Here is an 18,558-nt window from a genome sequence, read left to right as displayed (position 1 = left end):
ACATTTGGTTGAATCTGCATATGCAGTCTAAAAATACAGAGGACAGTCTGTGTTTGCTTTTCTATTAAGTTTCCGGATGCTATAATTGTTACTGCTCTAAAGACCATGGTCTGAGATCCTCTGTTACTCATTTGGTTTCTCAAATTGCAATGTTCACAAACCTTGACTGCATTCTTAGGCCTACATCCAGGTTAAAAAGCAGGAAACATGTGTCTATCGTATATGTGATGTTTAGGTTTTCACAAATATGTAGAACTTTTCTCTATTTACATTAGTGGTAATTAAATATAGGTAACACAAATTTTCCCATAAACCATATTTTCACTGAGGCAGAGTTAACCTTTCTATCCTGTTAAAACCACCTCCCCATATAACCTAAACCAATAGGGTTATATTTGAGAGTTTAAGCTGCAAAAATGAATACGAAATGGGTAAAATTAACTGTCTTAAGTGGTCACATTTTAAGCAGGAGGTTTCAATATAAAAGCATCAAGAATAGGAATAAAAGCATAAATCTTAACTGAAGTGAACAACAACAGTACCAGGATAAATGCCATTCATGCCTAACAATAATATCCAGTGAATAGGGATGCTACAAAAATCTATACAAAGAGATACACAAAAGTGAGAAATGCACTGCACTCACCAATGCTATAGGAGTAGTAAAGGGCAGAAGTGGGGTGACAATGAGCTTTGCCTCATGGGACAGGTGTGCTCTAAGAGCAGCATACATTTTGACATAGTAGGGATTTTTGTTGCTCTTCACAAGCTCTTCACTCAGGTCCAAGTACAGTGCTTACCAATAAAAAGACATAAAATTGCACACTGTCAATTTTTAAATTTTATGCTTGCATCTCTATGGTCCCAGAAATGGTCCCTGTTTTAGAGGATTACTCCATTATCTCTAGGAAATCTCAATATTCCCCTCATTTGCTTTATGCCCCTTTAAATACTCATTTTATCTATCTCATAGGACTAGGTCAATTTCTTTTGTGAAAGTCAATCAGGACATCTCTACTATATAGTGACAAGGTCACTCTTTCCCCATGCTTTTAAATTCGATTTAATTGATATTCAATTTGAGTGAGCTAGGTATTTTCTTCCTGCAGAATGCAACTGTGAACACAAAATAAAGACTACAGTATCACAAAAAAATCCATTCACCACAGAGACATAGGATAGTGAAACTAAAGACGAGAGAAATGACCATACACAGTCCTGCTATTTATAATGGCATCCCAGTTTGGAAGAAAAAGTCCAATGGATAAACAAATTGTGTGTGTTTTTTCCTAATGAAATATTGTTTACCAAGGAAAGCAAATTATTGGGCCTCATGCAATGACTCACTTGCTAATTCTCTCCTTTCAAAGCCAGGATCCCATATGGGCACCAGTTCATGTCCCAACTGCTCCACCTTCTATCCAGTTCCCAACCTGTGGCTTGTGAAAGCAATCGAGGATGGCCCCAAACCTTGGGAACCTGCACCCACATAAAAGATCCATAAGAAGCTTTGGATTGGCTCAGCTCCGGCCCTTGAGTCACATGCAGAGCAAGCCAGGGGACAAAAAAAATCTCTCTTTCTCTCCTTCTCTTTGTAATTTACCTTTCCAATAAAAATTAAAATCAAATGAAAATTCTGGGCTTGGCGGCGTGGCCTAGTGGCTAAGGTCCTCGCCTTGATCCCATATGGCCACTGGTTCTGGTCCCGGCGGCTCCACTTCCTCTCTGTCTCTCCTCCTCTCAGTATGTCTGACTTTGTAATAAAAATAGAATAAATCTTTAAAAAAAAAAATCAAATGACAATTCTAATCTTCAAAAAAAAAAAGGAATAACTAACTGTAGAAATAGTAGCAGAGGTAATCCTTACATGCAGAAAGTGTAATTAATGCAGCTGGAAGACAGAAAAGTGCATCTTGTGTCGTTCCATTAACACACACACAAAAACTTGGTAACACTAACCCATATCTTTAATAAATATACAGCTTGCAAAACTAGAGCACAGCAAAAGAAAAAGAAACAAACAAAAAAAAAACTTGAAATTGTTCTTTGGGCGGAAAGGTTTGGAGAAAAAGGAGCTTTGATTGAAAAATGACATTGGGGATTTCCATTATGGTAGTGAGTAAAATTGCCTCCTGCAATGCTGTTTGGTATGAGTGCTGGGTAGTGTCCTGACAGTCACTCTTTCAAGCCATCTCCCTGTTAATGGCCCAGGAAAAGCAATAGAAAATGACTGAAATGTTGGGTCCTTGCCACCCACATGGGAGACGCTGATGAAGCTCCTGGTTTCGTGTTTCTTCCTGCTTCGGTCCTGGCCATTGAAGCCATCTAAGGACTGAATCACCTGATGGAAAATCTCTCTCCCTCTGTCACTAAAAAAAAGTGTCATCAAATTGAGCATGTTTGAGAGAGTGAAGTGCTTCACAGGTAAGAGAAATAGTTTCCTGATCTCACTGTTGGTTATGTGCATACCATCCCAGTTACTACTTAATAAATGATATACATGAAGTTAAATAACATGTTACTAGATATGACAGTCTCCATTACACAGCTACTATACATCCCCTTAAATGAAGAGCCACAAAACAAAATCAACATCAGGAAGAAAAAAGAAATTAACAACACCAAGAAGTTAAATAACATGCTACTGAATAACTAACGTGTAGCTGAAGAAATGAAAATCAAGGACCTTCTTGAAGAAAATGATGCTACTCTATGATCTATGAGTCACTGAGTGATTTAATCAGAAGAAACTGCTTTGAAGAGATGAAACTAACTGAAAACATCAAATCCCATGCAATATAGTTTCTGTTGATTTTTGTTGGTGAAATGTATCTCTACTAGACCACAAATAGATGAGTTTTGTTTTTCAATCCAGTCTACTAATCTATGCCGTTTGATTGAGCTTAAGCCATTTACATTCAGGGTTAATATGTATGAGTCGTATTTTGGTCCTGTCATTTTAGAAATGGGTAGTAAAATGTTATTTAACTTCATGGCATTGTAAATTTCTACTTTTCTTTCTATTGTTGATTTTGTGTTATGACTTTTCATTTGAGGGGATGTACAGTAGCTGTGAAACAGAGACTAACATCCAGATGTGAGGATACAATGCAGTATGCATTTCTACTTCCAAAGATGGACTTACAATGAAACTGTTCACTATATCTTGACAATAGGATGCTGGACTCTCTGCTATTGTCCATGCCCTCAATGATGGACATACGACTGTGTATGAAGAACTATACTTTACTAATGATATAGAGGAACTAGATGGGGGGGCAGGAATTGGGGCTGGGATAAGGAAAATACCAGGAGCCTATGGAACTATATCATAAAATGATAAAAATAATAATAAAATGTAAAAAAATAAATGATATATAAAGATATGTGATTCATTTACCTTTCAAGGTCTATATTACACATACAGACACACAAGCTCACAACACAAATCATTTGTAAAAAAAAATACAAATTATAGAAGTTTATGACTCATAAATAAACCTTTTAACTAAACCAAAATGATGGTTAGTCTCCTGAAAATCAAATGCTCAAATTGTTTAGTAATCATCACATTTTCTAATTCTTTTACTCTTTTGGATACAGTTATTTTACACTTCAGCCTTTATCTCAGTGTTAACTAATCACTTCAAGTGATTTCTATATGACTGAAAACATATGTGCCACTGTAGAAGAATTACCAAAATTGGAAAAACATTGGACACGTGGAGTTCAATATTCACAATATATGCTAACCACTAAATAAGGAAATAAAATCCACCCTGAAGCATGTTATTTCACTTCTGTAAAACCATATGAAGCAATTTTTCAGAGTTCTGTCTTTCATTTTACCCATTGGAACCACTCCCATGTGTGCCTCTGATCAAATTATGTGATCCCTTCTCAAGTCATTTGTTTAAAGACACAGGAAATAAGTCATTGTCTTTCACTGATTTTTCTTAAGGGGGAAGAGTGCAATTCATGTAACCCTGCACATCTCTTTGAGTTATACTCTCTTAAAATCATCATTATTTTTTTCCACAACAAACTTATAAATAGAAAATCAAGGTTGACAAATGTAATTATGTATCATTAACAACTTTCTTCTACTCTAAATAGCTGTCTAATCATTGATGCAGATATACTATACTTAGTATACTAAATTTAAATTGGTAACGGATGGATAAAATTAAAATCATCTTTCCACGGCCCCAACACGGTGGCCTAGCGGCTAAAGTCCTTGCCTTGAATGCCCCGGGATCCCATATGGGCGCCGGTTCTAATCCCTGCAGCTCCACTTCCCATCCAGCTCCCTGCTTGTGGCCTGGGAAAGCAGTCAAGGATGTCCCCAAAGCTTTGGGACCCCGCAACCATGTGGGAGACCTGGAAGAGTTTCCTGGTTCCCTGCTTCGGATTGGCTCAACACCGGCCTTTGCGGTCACTTGGGGAGTGAATCATCGGATGGAAGATCTTCCTCTCTGTCTCTCCTCCTCTCTGTATATCTGACTTTGTAATAAAAATAAATAAATCTTTAAAAAAATCATCTTTCCACAGATTAAAATTCTCCATTTTGAGCTAAAAAAATCTTATATAAAATTTGGATAACAACTAAATTTGGGAGTTTATCTAAGTTATGTTCTTTGATACAGCTCCTTGAAAACTTTTACCAGCACCTATGCTCACCTTTGTCTTACATTCTTCGTAGTTAGCTGGGGTGTATTTTAGCATTCTCATAAGAAAATATTTGAGAGGGATCGGCATTGTGGTACAGGAAGTTAGACTTTCTTTAAACTTTAACATCCTGAAAGAACACCGGTTCCAATCCCAGTTGCTCCATTTCCACTGCAGCTCCCTGTTATGTCACCTGAGGCAGCGGCAGAAGATGGCCCAAGTACTTGGATGTGAAAGACCAGATGAAGTTTCAGGTCCCTGGTTTAGATCTGCCCTAGCGTAGCTGGTGTGGCCATTTAGGGAATGATCCAGCAAATGGAATGAAAGGTGCGCTCTCTAGCTTCTCTCTCTCTCCTCTCTCTCTCTCTCTCTCTCTCTCTGTTAGTAATTCTGCATTTTAAACAAATTAAATGAATCTTACCTCCAAAAAATGTCTTTTGTGAGATTTTGTGAAAGCTCATGAAAGTTTCTCCTGCTCCAAATACCTGTTCATCCATTTAGAAACATCCTTCAAGATTTTGAGTTTCAGTTCTTTTTGATAATCCTTAAAACAACAAAGTCCATTTTTTTCTCTTACATACTAGACTTGTCTAATAAACATACTAGACAATGAATCATCCTTTTCTACTGAAGTTTTGTTTGCTTATATCATAGTCAGGGGGACAAGCAGAGGAATCTTTCATTTGCTTGTTCTCTGCCACACTCACATACCCATACAAGCCAGACTTTACTAGGCTGTAGATGAGAACACTACCCACTCTCTCACATAAGTGTCAAGGATGGCAGAAATTCAAATACTTGAATCCTTACCTGTTGCATCTCAAGTGCATTAACTGGAAGCTGAACAGAAAACGAAGGCAACACCCAGTTATAAACACTCCAATTTGAATTGAGACCATCTTTAACAGTGACTCGGTCAATGTGTCACAGTTTGCCTCTATTTGTTTTATATGAATTGTAGGTGTAAGTGTTTATACCATCAAACTGAGTGATGAGAAATAAGAAATTGATCTCAGATAAATAGGATATATATATATAAAACAAATATAGGATTTATATATATATAATTGCATTACCAGATTTAATACAATAACTAGAAGAAATAAATAACAAAAATATACAAGATAGTGATTTTGTGGATTTTTTAATGTCTTTCATGATGCTGGATGCACCTCTTTTCCATCCACAGGTAAATGACATGACAGCAGGAAAGTCATAAAACACTATGTCCCCAAGCACCGTGGTATTAAAAGCACATGGCATTCAAAACAGGGCTCCATGAAAAGTAATGTGTAAAATTAACCATTCTCTCCAGGATGAAAATATTATGCAAATCCCAACGGACAAAGCAGCAACAGAGTATCTAAACATGGTCTGCTGAATTCAAGGGATAATGTAAGATTTTAGTAATTCTCAGAAATAAAAAGATAATTTAAAAAGTTTGTGGAAAAACAGTTTTAAGAATTTTGATTTTAGTAAAAAAAAATGTTGAAATCCAAGCCATTTGAAAATAAAGTGCTTCTCCACAGAATGGAGTAGCACAAGAGTGCAGCAAAATCAAGACTATTTAAATGAGAGCTTTTACCGACACTTTTAGCCAGATAACTCTTTAAAATGGGCATCTTAGGACTTCAAATAATGGTTTGCTTATTCTCATCTACCTGCTGTCTGTTTTTCTTCACTTCTACATTTATCAAACTAACTTTTGATCTCTTTACTCATTTGTCAGCTACTTTCTCTCTGCAGCATTATGCGGTTATCTGCATCAAAGATAGAATAGTCTTTATTCAGCCCAGAATTATTTCACCGAGTTTCAACGTGTATTCCGTCTTCATAAAATCATGAATATGTTGCATTAACATCATTCAACTAAATTAAACATCACCATTCAGAACCCCAAATTGGAATGGTATATTTTTTAATGTGTCTAGTTCATTCTCATGCTTTTCTGCTCTTCCCTGCTTGCTTTTCAATCTGTTACATTATTGGCTGAGACCTTGTGTGATTCATCGTGTGTTTCCATTATCTGGTCTTCAGTCTGGGACAAAATAGGTGCTAAAATATTGAACACAACCAGATCTCTGACATGACATACTTTTTTATAAATCCACATCTAGGCAGCTAATTTGTACCATACAGCCCAAATTTTGTTATATTTCAGATAGAAGTTAAGTTGCCTTTCTCTAAATATAATGCCTATTATTTCTGCAGATTTAAATTCAATAGATTAATATTTTATCATACAAGTGGCTTAAATTTTTATGCTAAATTCTTTTCCTCAAGGCTATATATTTAGCAAGACTTAAAAACCACACACGAACACACAAAAAAATAAAACTTTTCTAACTTTGAATATCAAAAGAAGTTCCACTTCAGTTGTAAGTCACTTTGGCATGGACATTATATCGAATGTTGACAGAAAATTCTCCTAATCACAGAATGATAATATTTTACAATGAAAGAATATATCCTCTAGGAAAACCTTTTTAAACTATATTTTGAACATAAAGAAGTAGAAAGTGACTCACATCCACAAGCTCACCAATGCCCTTGTTACTAAAACCATGGTGGAAATAGTAAAGGTTTTTTTTTTTTTTTTTTTTTTTTTTTGACCCTAGTTTCTCAGTCACCCGATTCTCATGGAAGAAAGTGATGCAGCAAATGAGCAGATATAAGACCAGTACGTCACAATGAGTTTCAGCTGTGTACTGAATAGGTTGCCCTTTAGATTATGGGTTAAAGATTGCACTTTCAAGTTGTATAGGTAATGACCATAAGCTCTAGCCCCTGATCAGTTTAAAAAATTAGAAAATATCTGAACCATTTAGAGTTAAATATATTGCTTGAAATATATTGTGAGATGGATTACACAGTTTATGAGGAAACAACTCATTTACATACCAAAGAATCTCTATCTGACAGCTTGACTTTAGGCAAGGAGATGAGGAGATGTTTGATGTTTAGAAACCATAACATATAGAGAGCAGAACGTTATTCATTTCACATTTGCTAATGATACTCTTTTCAATTTCCTTTGAATATGGAAGTTACTATCTTTTCAAGCCAGGAACTTCATCATTCTCTGCATAACTTTCATTTGCGGCAATACATGGTTATGCGACACTTAAACATTTCCTATTAGAAACTGCGGGGCACTTGTATTATCCAGAGCTGACAGAAACTGGGAAGGACAAAAAGTTTAACTTTGTCAAATCTTTTATAGTTTTAAGTTAAACAGAACTTAAATTTCAAATATTTGGAATTATTATCTGACAAGAACGCACATTTGTCAGCTACAGATTTTTCTCTCGTTTGTTATTTTGAATTATGTTACATTAGGCATTATGGATTTTTACATATTAGCGAGCCTGGGAAGAATTTCTTTCCCTCTGAACAAAGAAAATGTAGTAACAATGTTTTAAAATTGGCTTTAAGCTCCAAATAAACATTACTACAAATAGCTTAGTGGGGGAAGTCTTAATTGTCTGTGCATTCTATTTTCAGATTGATACACCCAACCCAAAGGTCAACATAGATAACTTTAAAATTGCTTAGTTGCACTGCCTTATGTTTCTATCATATTAAATATTGTTAATTGATTAAAAATTAACGCAAACAGTGCAAGGAAGCAATAAGTCTTTATGGATTTCTATACCGTTGTAGAATAGCTGAATATTTAATATGATAGAAACATAAGGCAGTGCAACTAAGCAATTTTAAAGTTATCTATGCATACTTGACTCAAAAAGCATAAACTGAATTTGTGTGTAAAAACTATCATATTGAAAAGTTGAAAATATTCCTCTGGTCAGATTCTTCACAATTAACCATGATTCATCTAGTAGTTCATGGTCCCTCTCATAAACATACAGTCCTTTCACTTCCCCGACCACTAGGTGTGGAACTAGCCCTTGCACTCCAACTTCTGATTTGAAACCCATACATCCTCTACTTCATGGCAAGACTGTCAGGTTTGGTTAAGGCTATCTTCCCTCAGCTTTGTAATGTGTTTTCCCCCGAATTTCAACAAAATAGGTCCCACTGATTTTTACATATGCATTTCCTTTCTTTCTGTAAATTCGACATGAACAGTAAAAAAGATTGAAACATTTTAGAGGCAACCTGACCACTTTTATGTAATATCTGCACTTAGGAATTGGAGTGATATTTTTAAAAGCTATTCATGTGCAGTTGATACTTAATATCCAGTTAAGAACCACAATGTTCCTGGGCATAAAACTTTTTTTTTGAACTTTTTTTCCATCCATTAAATTAACTTCTCAGGTTTTTAAATTGTTTTCAGGTTTTTACAAGGACCACTACAAAAATTAACTCTTGATAATAAGTATCTCTAATATCATTAATAATTTTTAAAATCATAATGACACCTGTAGACTTTAACATATAATGAATATTTTAAAAATAATTATTTACTCAAGTGCTGTTTGGAGCAAAATATATATCTCTGAATCAGTTCACTGAAAACATAACCTTTTTAATACTGAAGACTGTTCAATTTACAGAGTAATTTGTACCAATACATTTTGTAACCAGTGGACTCACTGATCCATATGCGCTTTACATTTTACTTGTTAAATATTAGGATTATGGTGAAGTAAGCCAGGGATGACAGAGTGCATTAAAATTATGCCTTAAAAACTAATTGAAAGAAAATAAAGGAATGAGGGGAATTGAGAGAGGAGAGAAAATAAGCAGGCTATCCTGCTTGAATTGTATCTATGAAATACATAAAATATATTGTCATTATATTATAAAAATAACAAAAAGTGGGTTTATATTAAAAGTTATTTTACTAAACTATCAACTGTGTATTGAGTCAATTTATATATATCTACAAAAGAAACATAATGAAACCCCATGTGCTTATCATGAGTCCCATAACAATCAAGTAAGAGGCATTCCAATCACACACACACACACACACACACACACACACACACACTTTAATTTTTTTAAAATGTTTTACTGGAAAGACAGACATAGAGAAGGAGAAACAGAGAGAAAAAAAGATCTTCCATCTACTGGTTCACTCTCCATGTGGCCGCTTCAGCAGGAGCTGAGCTGAAGCCAGGAGCCAGGAGCTTCTTCTGGGTACTCCACATGGATGCAGGAACCCAAGGCTTTGAGCCATCCTCGATTGACTTCCCAGGCCACAAGCAGGGAGCTGGATGGGAAGCGGAGCAACTTAAACACACACCATTTCCCATGTGAGATCCCAGTTGATGCAAGGCAATAATTCAGCCAGGAGGTTCCCATGCTGGGACCAATCTACACATATTTTATCCATTTTCCCTTTTTATATGTTTAAAAATAATTATTGGGCTCAGTGCAGTAACCTAGTGGATAAAGTGGTTGCCTTGTATGCACCTGGATCACACACGGGCAGCAGTTTTAATCCCGGCAGCCCTGCTTCCCACCCAGCTCCCCACTTGTGGCTGGAAAAGCAGTCAAGGCTGGCCCAGAGCCTTGGAAGACCTGGAAGAGGCTTCTGGCTCTTGACTTCAGATCAGCTCAGCTCCAGCCTTTGCGGCCACTTGAAGAGTGAATCAGCAGAAGAAAGATAGTTCGTTCTGTCTCTCTTCCTCTCTGTATGTCTGACTTTCCAATAAAAATAAACAAATAAGTCTTTAAAATAAATAAATAAGTTGCAAGTATCAACACACCTTAATCATACATAGTTTACTAAATATCTCTAAATATTAACAGGCTCTAAAACATAATCATAACTTGACTGTCCCATTAAAAATACAGCAACAATTCACTGATATCTTCCAGTGTTGTGTCAAATTTTGAATTAAATCACTGGAATATTTTAAGGTGATTTGCAACACCTTCAAATAACACCATGGATTATGATGGATTGCTCTTCTACATTTTTTTTTTTAATCTGTAGATTCCCGTGCATCTCTGTCATTTGAAAGATCTGAGATGTTTTCACTGTAACAGTACTGATAGCCTCAACTTTGTTGACAACATAGTGGAGTGTGTTTTCTTATATTTTCATTTTTTCTCTATTTCTTGAATATTAGGGTCAGTATTAGTTTCTCTTATTCCTTCTTTTATTTTTATTCTCTTCTTATTTCTTGAGTCAGAAGTATCAGTTCTACATATCTTTTATTGATACCTTTTGTTCAGCTTTTGCTCCAAGATTTTCTTTCTGTGGTTTCTAAATGTTTATCCATTGCTCTCAAGTGCCATATAACGAAACAATCACCTGTGTAGTTCAGCAATGTGCAATCTCCACATTTAATTAGAAAATCTGTCATAGCCCTCCTCTTCCTAGTGTACTGAATTTTCAGTATCCGTTATAAAAGTGTCACTAGAATTTGAAATTATACAGTGCATGTGACCTATTGCTTTTATTAATCAAGAGAGCAGAGAATATGGGCTAGAATGATTAGGAATGGAAACTCCTGGGACATCTTCATCTTCCCAGCATCGTCACCTACTCAGTGAGCCTCCTCTTGACTTCGCTTATGTAAGCATGGAAGTGCAAGCTTGGTCTCCTGCTTCTCATTTCTCCATCTTGCTGATGTAAACAGTGTGCTTAATTGATGTGAATTCTTTTTTTTATATTTTTTATTTTTATTTTTTACATTTTTTTGCTTTTCAATTAAACACACCATATTTTTGAATATTGGTATTTTTTGTCTAATAGATGTTAAAATGGGAGGTTATAAGTATTCTGTGTACATTACAAACTTTGACACTTTCCTAGGAATAACTGGTACTGTGGAAAGAAAAGTTCTAGGCTATTTATAATCCCAAACTTAAGTGCTATTGGAACCTACCCCTGCCTGGGGTCATATCCAACCCACGCAATGTAGCATGGAACTAGCAAACACTTCGAATGAGCACTGAATTGATATTGAGCTCACTACAAGTCTCATTACAAGAGGAAATATTCAACATGACCCTGTGTTCAGACCTAGATGCGAATACAAGCCATAACATACATAACCTTGTGGATTTGAGCATATGCCATAATCACTCTAAACCTCTAAATTTTATCTTCCTATTGCATAAGTAGAAATGGTAAGATAATTTATCCCATATGGTTGCCGTGAAGATTAAATCAGTATGTAAAAAGCTTAATCCAGTGCTGGACATTTTATGTCCTCAAAATAAGTTTGAATTGTTTTTGTCACTATATTTAGTTGATTGATCATGATCGCAATCACAGATGTTGTTTCTCTCATCTCATTTTTTGGGGGGAGAAATTCAACTTTATTCAAATTCGAATTTATCTATTATTATGTTCTTGAAAATCAAGTATATGAATAGCATTGTTTCTTTTATCACACAAAATGAAATAATCTACATTGGAGCATGCAAGGGAATTATACAGGAAGAACATGGTAATGTTGATTGATATGCCATGTATTGTAGTTGAGTTAACACTGAGCAAAATGAATAGACTGTGACTCATAGTCTCTCACATCCCCTAATTATCAATGACCATTTCAGAGTTACAGAGTCATCCATTCCTTTACGTAACCACCTGCCCCAAATTACTAATAACTATGGGAAATTCATCTAACCCAAAACTTGAGTGAAGGACAGTAGAGTAGATCTCTCTCAGAGCTCAAGTTAAGCTGTTTCTTAAAATGTGTGTGTGTGTGTGTGTGTGTGTGTGTGTGTGTTAGTGGATAGAAAAGGTAATTTGTAGATGGCAGAAGACTGCTAAGGTGGTGCTTAGATTTCAGTAACATATCCAAAAGTGGCTGTGCAAAAAAGTATGAGAAAAGACTATTCCAGAGAATAACTGATACAAAGTCCCTGTACAAAATGGACAAAAAGATATAAAAAAGTGAGTCATGGGGCCAAAATAAAAGTTTATAGTAAATCAGCATGCGACAAAATTTCTACAGAAAATGAATGTAAAACTAATCTTCAAGTTATTCTTATGCTAGCAATCTAATTACCATTTAAGAATTACTATTAAAAGTCTAGAAAAGGAGGAAATGCCTAAGTGATATTTAGATGACCAAGATCCAATGAGTGTTAAGGCCAGGGTGTGGCAAATGATCACCACAGAGGAGTCAGGCACTGGTTGATTATTACTCATTCAGCTATTTTTATTAATTACTCTAAGAGGCCTCCCAATATTCTTTTATGTTCCCCATAGGGATACAGTGAAAATCAGATTTTTATTTCAAAATCAGGATTTTCCTGAAAGAGTTTTTTGAATAAAGCCTAAAGTTAGTGTACCCCACAGGCAAGCCAGAATGGTTCAGCAGGCCAACCTCCTGACTCAGCTGGCAATCCACATGTGGGGCAGGGGTAGAGAACACAGGCAAGCAGATCCTTACAGCCTGTGCAGAGCTAAGCAGGAAGTTTTATACACATGGCTCTCTTTAAGACAACTAAAGGTCACAAGAGCTAGAGTACCTACAGAATAGAAAAAAAAAATGTTTATATTTAGTTAACAAATGCTGGACTAAAGTTGGTATCAAGTAAACCAGATATCCCATTTCAGGGGGGAAAAAAGACTAATTTAAGAAAGCTAGATTCAACTCTTGCCACTTCTGTGGTCTTGAACAACTCACAGAAAATCTGAATTATGCTTTCATTTTCTACAACACACAGATAATAATGCTTCTTAATCGAATTGTTAAAGATCTAAATGAGCAGATACACATGATGTTTCTGAAAAAACACCTAATACGAAGAACCCTCTCTGTGATTTGTATTGTTACTTTGGGATTCCAGACAGACTCTCTCTCTGGAAAGCACAAGTAAAGCAATTCTTACAAATTTTGGCTGAAAACTCCAACAGAAATGCCTGTGTCCATACTAATTTCTACATCCATAAAATCAAAAACTACATATTCTGCTTTTTTGGTAGTTAGATTCAAAACAAACCAGCACCACATTAAAGCTTGAAAGTGTCAGGAATACCACCTGTCTGATTTTCTTTCAGCTGTCAGATCAAATTTTAGATACACTGCCCAAATTGTTACACTAACTAGAACAAGACATTTTCAAAATGTTGTAGCTTTAAGGGCTTTTCATTTCCAACAAAACCTCTAAGAAGAAAAATATAAGTAATTATGTATGTTTGAGTGTATGTATAAAATCTGCCACCACAGTTAAATAATGAATACTATAGACTTTAGCTCATGCTGCAGTTTTCCAGTGTAAATGTTAAGGAAGAGAATACTTTAATATAATGGACGGAATTTATCACTTAGTGGGAAAAGAAAAGCAGGTGGATGAGAAGAAATTCTGATACATAATTATTCTATTTTTAATAATTACATTGAATTAAAGAAAAGTGGAATTCTGTCTCTGGGTAAGCATCAATAATAATCTCATTTTAAATTATATGTAAAACTTACAAATATATGTGTACATTCATATATTCTAGTTTGAAAGTAAGCACACATTTAAGGTCTCCATTTAAACCTAACATAAAGAAAAAAATTCCTTAAATCATGTTTCTATTTGAACTTAAAAAGTAATACTTTTTAGCTTATTATGAGCTCCATCCTTATAAACCTTGCTGTTTTTGCTAGATAAGATACCAGCCATCAAGTCACCTCTATAACTATTTATAGAGGTGTGGGAGACAATTATTAACTAGGGAGGACTTGGTTATAGTAGAAAATAGCTTCCCCATGCAACAGTCTAGACAAATCTCTTTTCATCTCACACCGCCTCTTAGCTCTCAAATCCATTCCAATACAGAATTACACCACAGCAACATTTTAACGGGCGTAGAGTGCAGCTGTCAATTTATACGTTTTCCCCCTACTTGATACTACTGACTAACGGCAGCAATACCTTCAGCAGTGATCTCCGTCATGGTCGTGGTGGGAAGCAAAACCCAGGTAAAAAATTTCAGTCAAGCTGTACTTTGCAGAATTACTTTAGAGAACTCTGGTTGGAGGTTCTGAGATAAAATGTGAGGGCTCTTCCTTTTCCTGGCTGTTTCTGCAGCTTCTTTGTTGTCCTGTTGAACTTTGCCTCTTCTCTGCAGAGTTCTCCCCCTGGAAACAACCTAAGCCCTTTCCAAGCAGCACTTGTGGCTCAGCTAGAAGTATCAGCTTCAAGCAAAAATAGCCTCATCTCCCTAGGACTCTTCAGCACTTTTTTTTTTTTTTTTTTTTTTGGCACTCAAGGGAATCTCTCCCTCTCTCTCTCTCCCTCTCTCTCATACACACAGCACCACCACCACCACCAGCAGTACTATCACTTGCCAGATAGATAGGGTAGGGGGAAGCCCAAGGAACTGAAACAGAAAATATGCTAAGACCCCCCCCCCCAGTTCCTCTAAAGAGAATTACAGATCTTGAGGTCTGTGTCAGAAACCGTGAAATAAAGAGTTGGAAGTAATCTTATCCGTGATAGCTCAGATTTATTCTTAGTGCCCTAGTGCGGAGAGCATTCCTTGCTCCCTTATTTGGTTTTGGGGTGGACCTGCAATGTGTAATTGGCAAATCAGAGGGAACTTCTAAATAATTTTTTCTCAAACTTGACTACCTATTGGTCCAGATCCACTTAGCAGATGCAGTAATTTTTATAAACAATAATTAAAATCATATCTATTAAGTATTGAAACTTGCTTCTCAAGTAGTCATGTTGCAGGAGATTAAGACTTTCTCAAAAGGGCCAATAAGAAATATGTAATTTGAAGTTCTGCTGTGACACGAAATAGATACATTTTTTATGCTTTTCATTTTTTTAACACTTCACTGAAAACAAAATTCCTGAATTTGCTATAGAATTGAAAAAATGGAAAAATGGCATGAAGCTTATTCACAACTATCCCTTTTGGAAAAGATTGCAACTTTTCCCCCTCGCAAATTAAAAAAATAAAAAGATCACAGTGCTGACTAACAATTAGTCAAACTGGCTGGTAAGCATTGTACCTTTCCACTCCGAGTGTTAATGAGCAGAAAAATATTTAGTAGTCAGTGGCTGGAAAGAGAAGGAGAATCAAAGACATTGAAACTCATAAACTCCAACCATTAACTGAGTATCAATGGTTGACTACATTTACAAACTTATGGGATTCTCATATTCAACCTGATAAACACTTGTAGTTTCATCTTCTAGTCTTATGGAGTTTTTCAGAATCTCTTGAATTTGGATAGATCATTATGCAAACCCCTTTTCTTACTCTAAGATTAGATGCTAGAGAAGTGGAAAATTGCTTCCACCGACAATGATCACCTCCTGGTCAGTAGCTCTGTATTTATTTACTGCCCCAATTCTTGGCTCAGTAGAGAGTATTCATTTATCAGCTACATCAATAAATTAGTAAGTATGCTTAATTTAACAAAAAGATTATAATTTCAGGCAACACGCATGATCTTTACAACGTTCCTGGACTTGGACCGGGTCTATGTGATTATGACAAAAAGTGATGACTTTCTCAGGAGGTGAGGCTTCATTGTAAATACAGTTGTTTTCCATTATTCACAAAGGATTGGGTTCAGGGTTCCTGCAGGATGCTGCAGTGCTTTATCCACAATGGCATCATTTTGCATAGCATCTACACACAGTTTCCCATATACTTCACTTTCAGTGTACTTAGAAAACCAAATATAATATAAATAACACGCATATGCTTATGATGCTATATTATTTAGAGGCAATGCTGATAGACATATGCATATTTGATATAACCAAATATTTTTAAATGTTTCAAGAGATTTCTTTTTTCTTCCTTCCGCCTGTCTTCTTGAAAAATGCAGAGTATCAGAGAAAAGAGTATGGGGCAGAGATAGATGTTCCATATGCTGGTTTAGTAATCAGATGTACACAACAGCCAGCCCTGGGGCCAGGCAAAAACGAAGAATCAGCAAATGCATCTGGGTCTCCAACATGTGTGCCAAGGCTTCAAACACTGTGGCAGTCAGGTGCATTGATACGGAGCTGGGTCAGAAGCCCTCAGGTCTGAGTGTAATGGCCTTCTGACATGGGATGTGAATGACCAAAGTTGCTATGCCACGATACCAATCTATGAAATATTTTTATCCAGTCAGTTGAATCTTTGACGGCAGAACCCACAGATATGGAAAGTTGACTATACCATTTTTTGCGGTAAAAGGAAGTATTGCAAGATGGGTCCAACAGCTTGAAACAGTTACATTGAGTACTAGCTAGGTCTAGAAGAGACTAACAGAGGTGTCTTCTTTTGTAGTTTTTCACTTGAGGGTATGTATAGTGACTGTGTGATGGAGACTGTCATGTCCAGATGTGAGGATATGGCCCAGTGTGCATCTCTACTTCTGGATCAGGGATCGACTCCCAGTGAAACTGTTGGATGTGGCATAACAATAAGATGCTGGACTCTCTGCCATGGTTCATGCCCACAAAGATGGACTTACGACTATTTATGAGGACCTGTACTGTTGTAATGATGTGGGGGAACTTGAGGAAATCCCAGGGCCTATGGAACTGTACCATAAAGTCATAATAATATTTAAAAATGAAAACAAAACAAAACAAAAACAAAAAACAGTTCTGTTTGAAAACTACCAGTGCTTTCAATTTTGACATATCAAAGCACTTTATATCTGCTCTCACCAGTGACTTTCACAATTATTCACTCCCATTAACTGAAGAAGTAACATATTGTAATACTTACGAGGAATTTAAAGGGCTAGGACTAAATAAAACTGCTAATTTAGTGAGCAACAACAAAAAAAACATCTAGCTAATTTAGAGAAAGAAATTTCAGGTTTAAACTCATGTTCAGTAAAAACTTGAAATGAGTTTACATAACAAGAATACTAAATTTGCAGTGTTTGATGTTATTTTTAAGTTCCCAATCACTAAGTCCATTCATACCAGAAGAAAGAGGATAAAATTATTCCAGAATTAATAAATCCTAATAAACATTAATAAATTAGAATGATCCCCATTATAAGTTACTTGAAGACCTTCTTCAGGGTCTTGAAAAATGTTCAAATCATCACAAAATATACATTTGTCCCTCTTCTTTCAAATGTATCCACTTTAAAGAAATGCTAAGCATAAACTGGGCTCTTCCAATATGATTTAAAAAGAGTAATTCTCTCTCCTCTGAATTCTAATATGATCTCACAATTTCCATTTTACTGTCATCAGCATTGGTAGACTTAACAAAGGTCTGCCTACAAGAGCATTTATGAAACTAGGACATCAGTAGGTGACCTAGTCTATATAAGTCTGTGATAAACCAGGAAAATTCATTGTATTAAAAGTTACTTTCAAGTGCAGTTGCCTCTACACCTTGTCTGTATGGGTAAATATCCCTGTTGATTTTAAACAGATTTAAAAAATTAATCCTTAGAGTATTTTTAACCTGCTTCCCTGTCTGTTGTTACCATAAACTAATAGGGAAGATATCTACTGTATTTGACTATGAACAGGATATTCTTGTCCATCCTGAAACCCAACATGTGTAAGTATTCAGGAGTTAATCAGGAAAACTTTGGTGACTTTGGTTGACATTAAATAATAATAAAATAAGATAAACATTGTTAACATTACACGGCATTCTCTTACTAAGTGACAAGTTTGTTTATACACTGCTGTATGGCAAGAAGAGGCACAATTAGGAATGAATATTTTCTCAAGTAATGGGTATATTTGAAAAAAACAAATTTAAGGTTTGCTTCTCAATGTCTCTGTCTCTTATATTTAGATACAAATTACTCATTCAATTCATGTACATAAATTCCTCACATAAATGATACAGTAAATGCAGATTTGTACAATATAGAACACTGAAATACAGCACAGGTAAATTTTCAGGCTTTTCAAGAGGAGTAGAAGTATTCTTTCCTTGGATCTTATAATAGTAATTGGTGCAACTTCCACTTAAAAGTTTTCAGATTAATTTTAATAGGACATAAAAATAAATAGCAGCCAGAA

The 18,558-nt window shown here is 35.6% G+C and overlaps 1 protein-coding gene across 1 annotated transcript in view; it reads right to left on the bottom strand.

The window, feature by feature from the left end:
* Positions 1-14,745, bottom strand: part of TRDN (triadin) — a 114,662-nt gene extending 99,917 nt beyond the window's left edge. Inside the window, exon 1 of the mRNA XM_004587308.3 lies at positions 14,476-14,745. Within this exon, the coding sequence (XP_004587365.2) occupies positions 14,476-14,497 (22 nt within the window). The 5' untranslated portion in view covers positions 14,498-14,745. The remainder of the gene's footprint in view (positions 1-14,475) is intronic.
* Between the last annotated feature and the right edge of the window lie 3,813 nt (positions 14,746-18,558).

The sequence above is a fragment of the Ochotona princeps genome, chromosome 1, assembly GCF_030435755.1.
Source record: "Ochotona princeps isolate mOchPri1 chromosome 1, mOchPri1.hap1, whole genome shotgun sequence".
In the NCBI taxonomy this organism is placed as follows: Eukaryota; Metazoa; Chordata; class Mammalia; order Lagomorpha; family Ochotonidae; genus Ochotona; species Ochotona princeps.
This window is presented reverse-complemented; position numbering and strand designations above follow the sequence as displayed.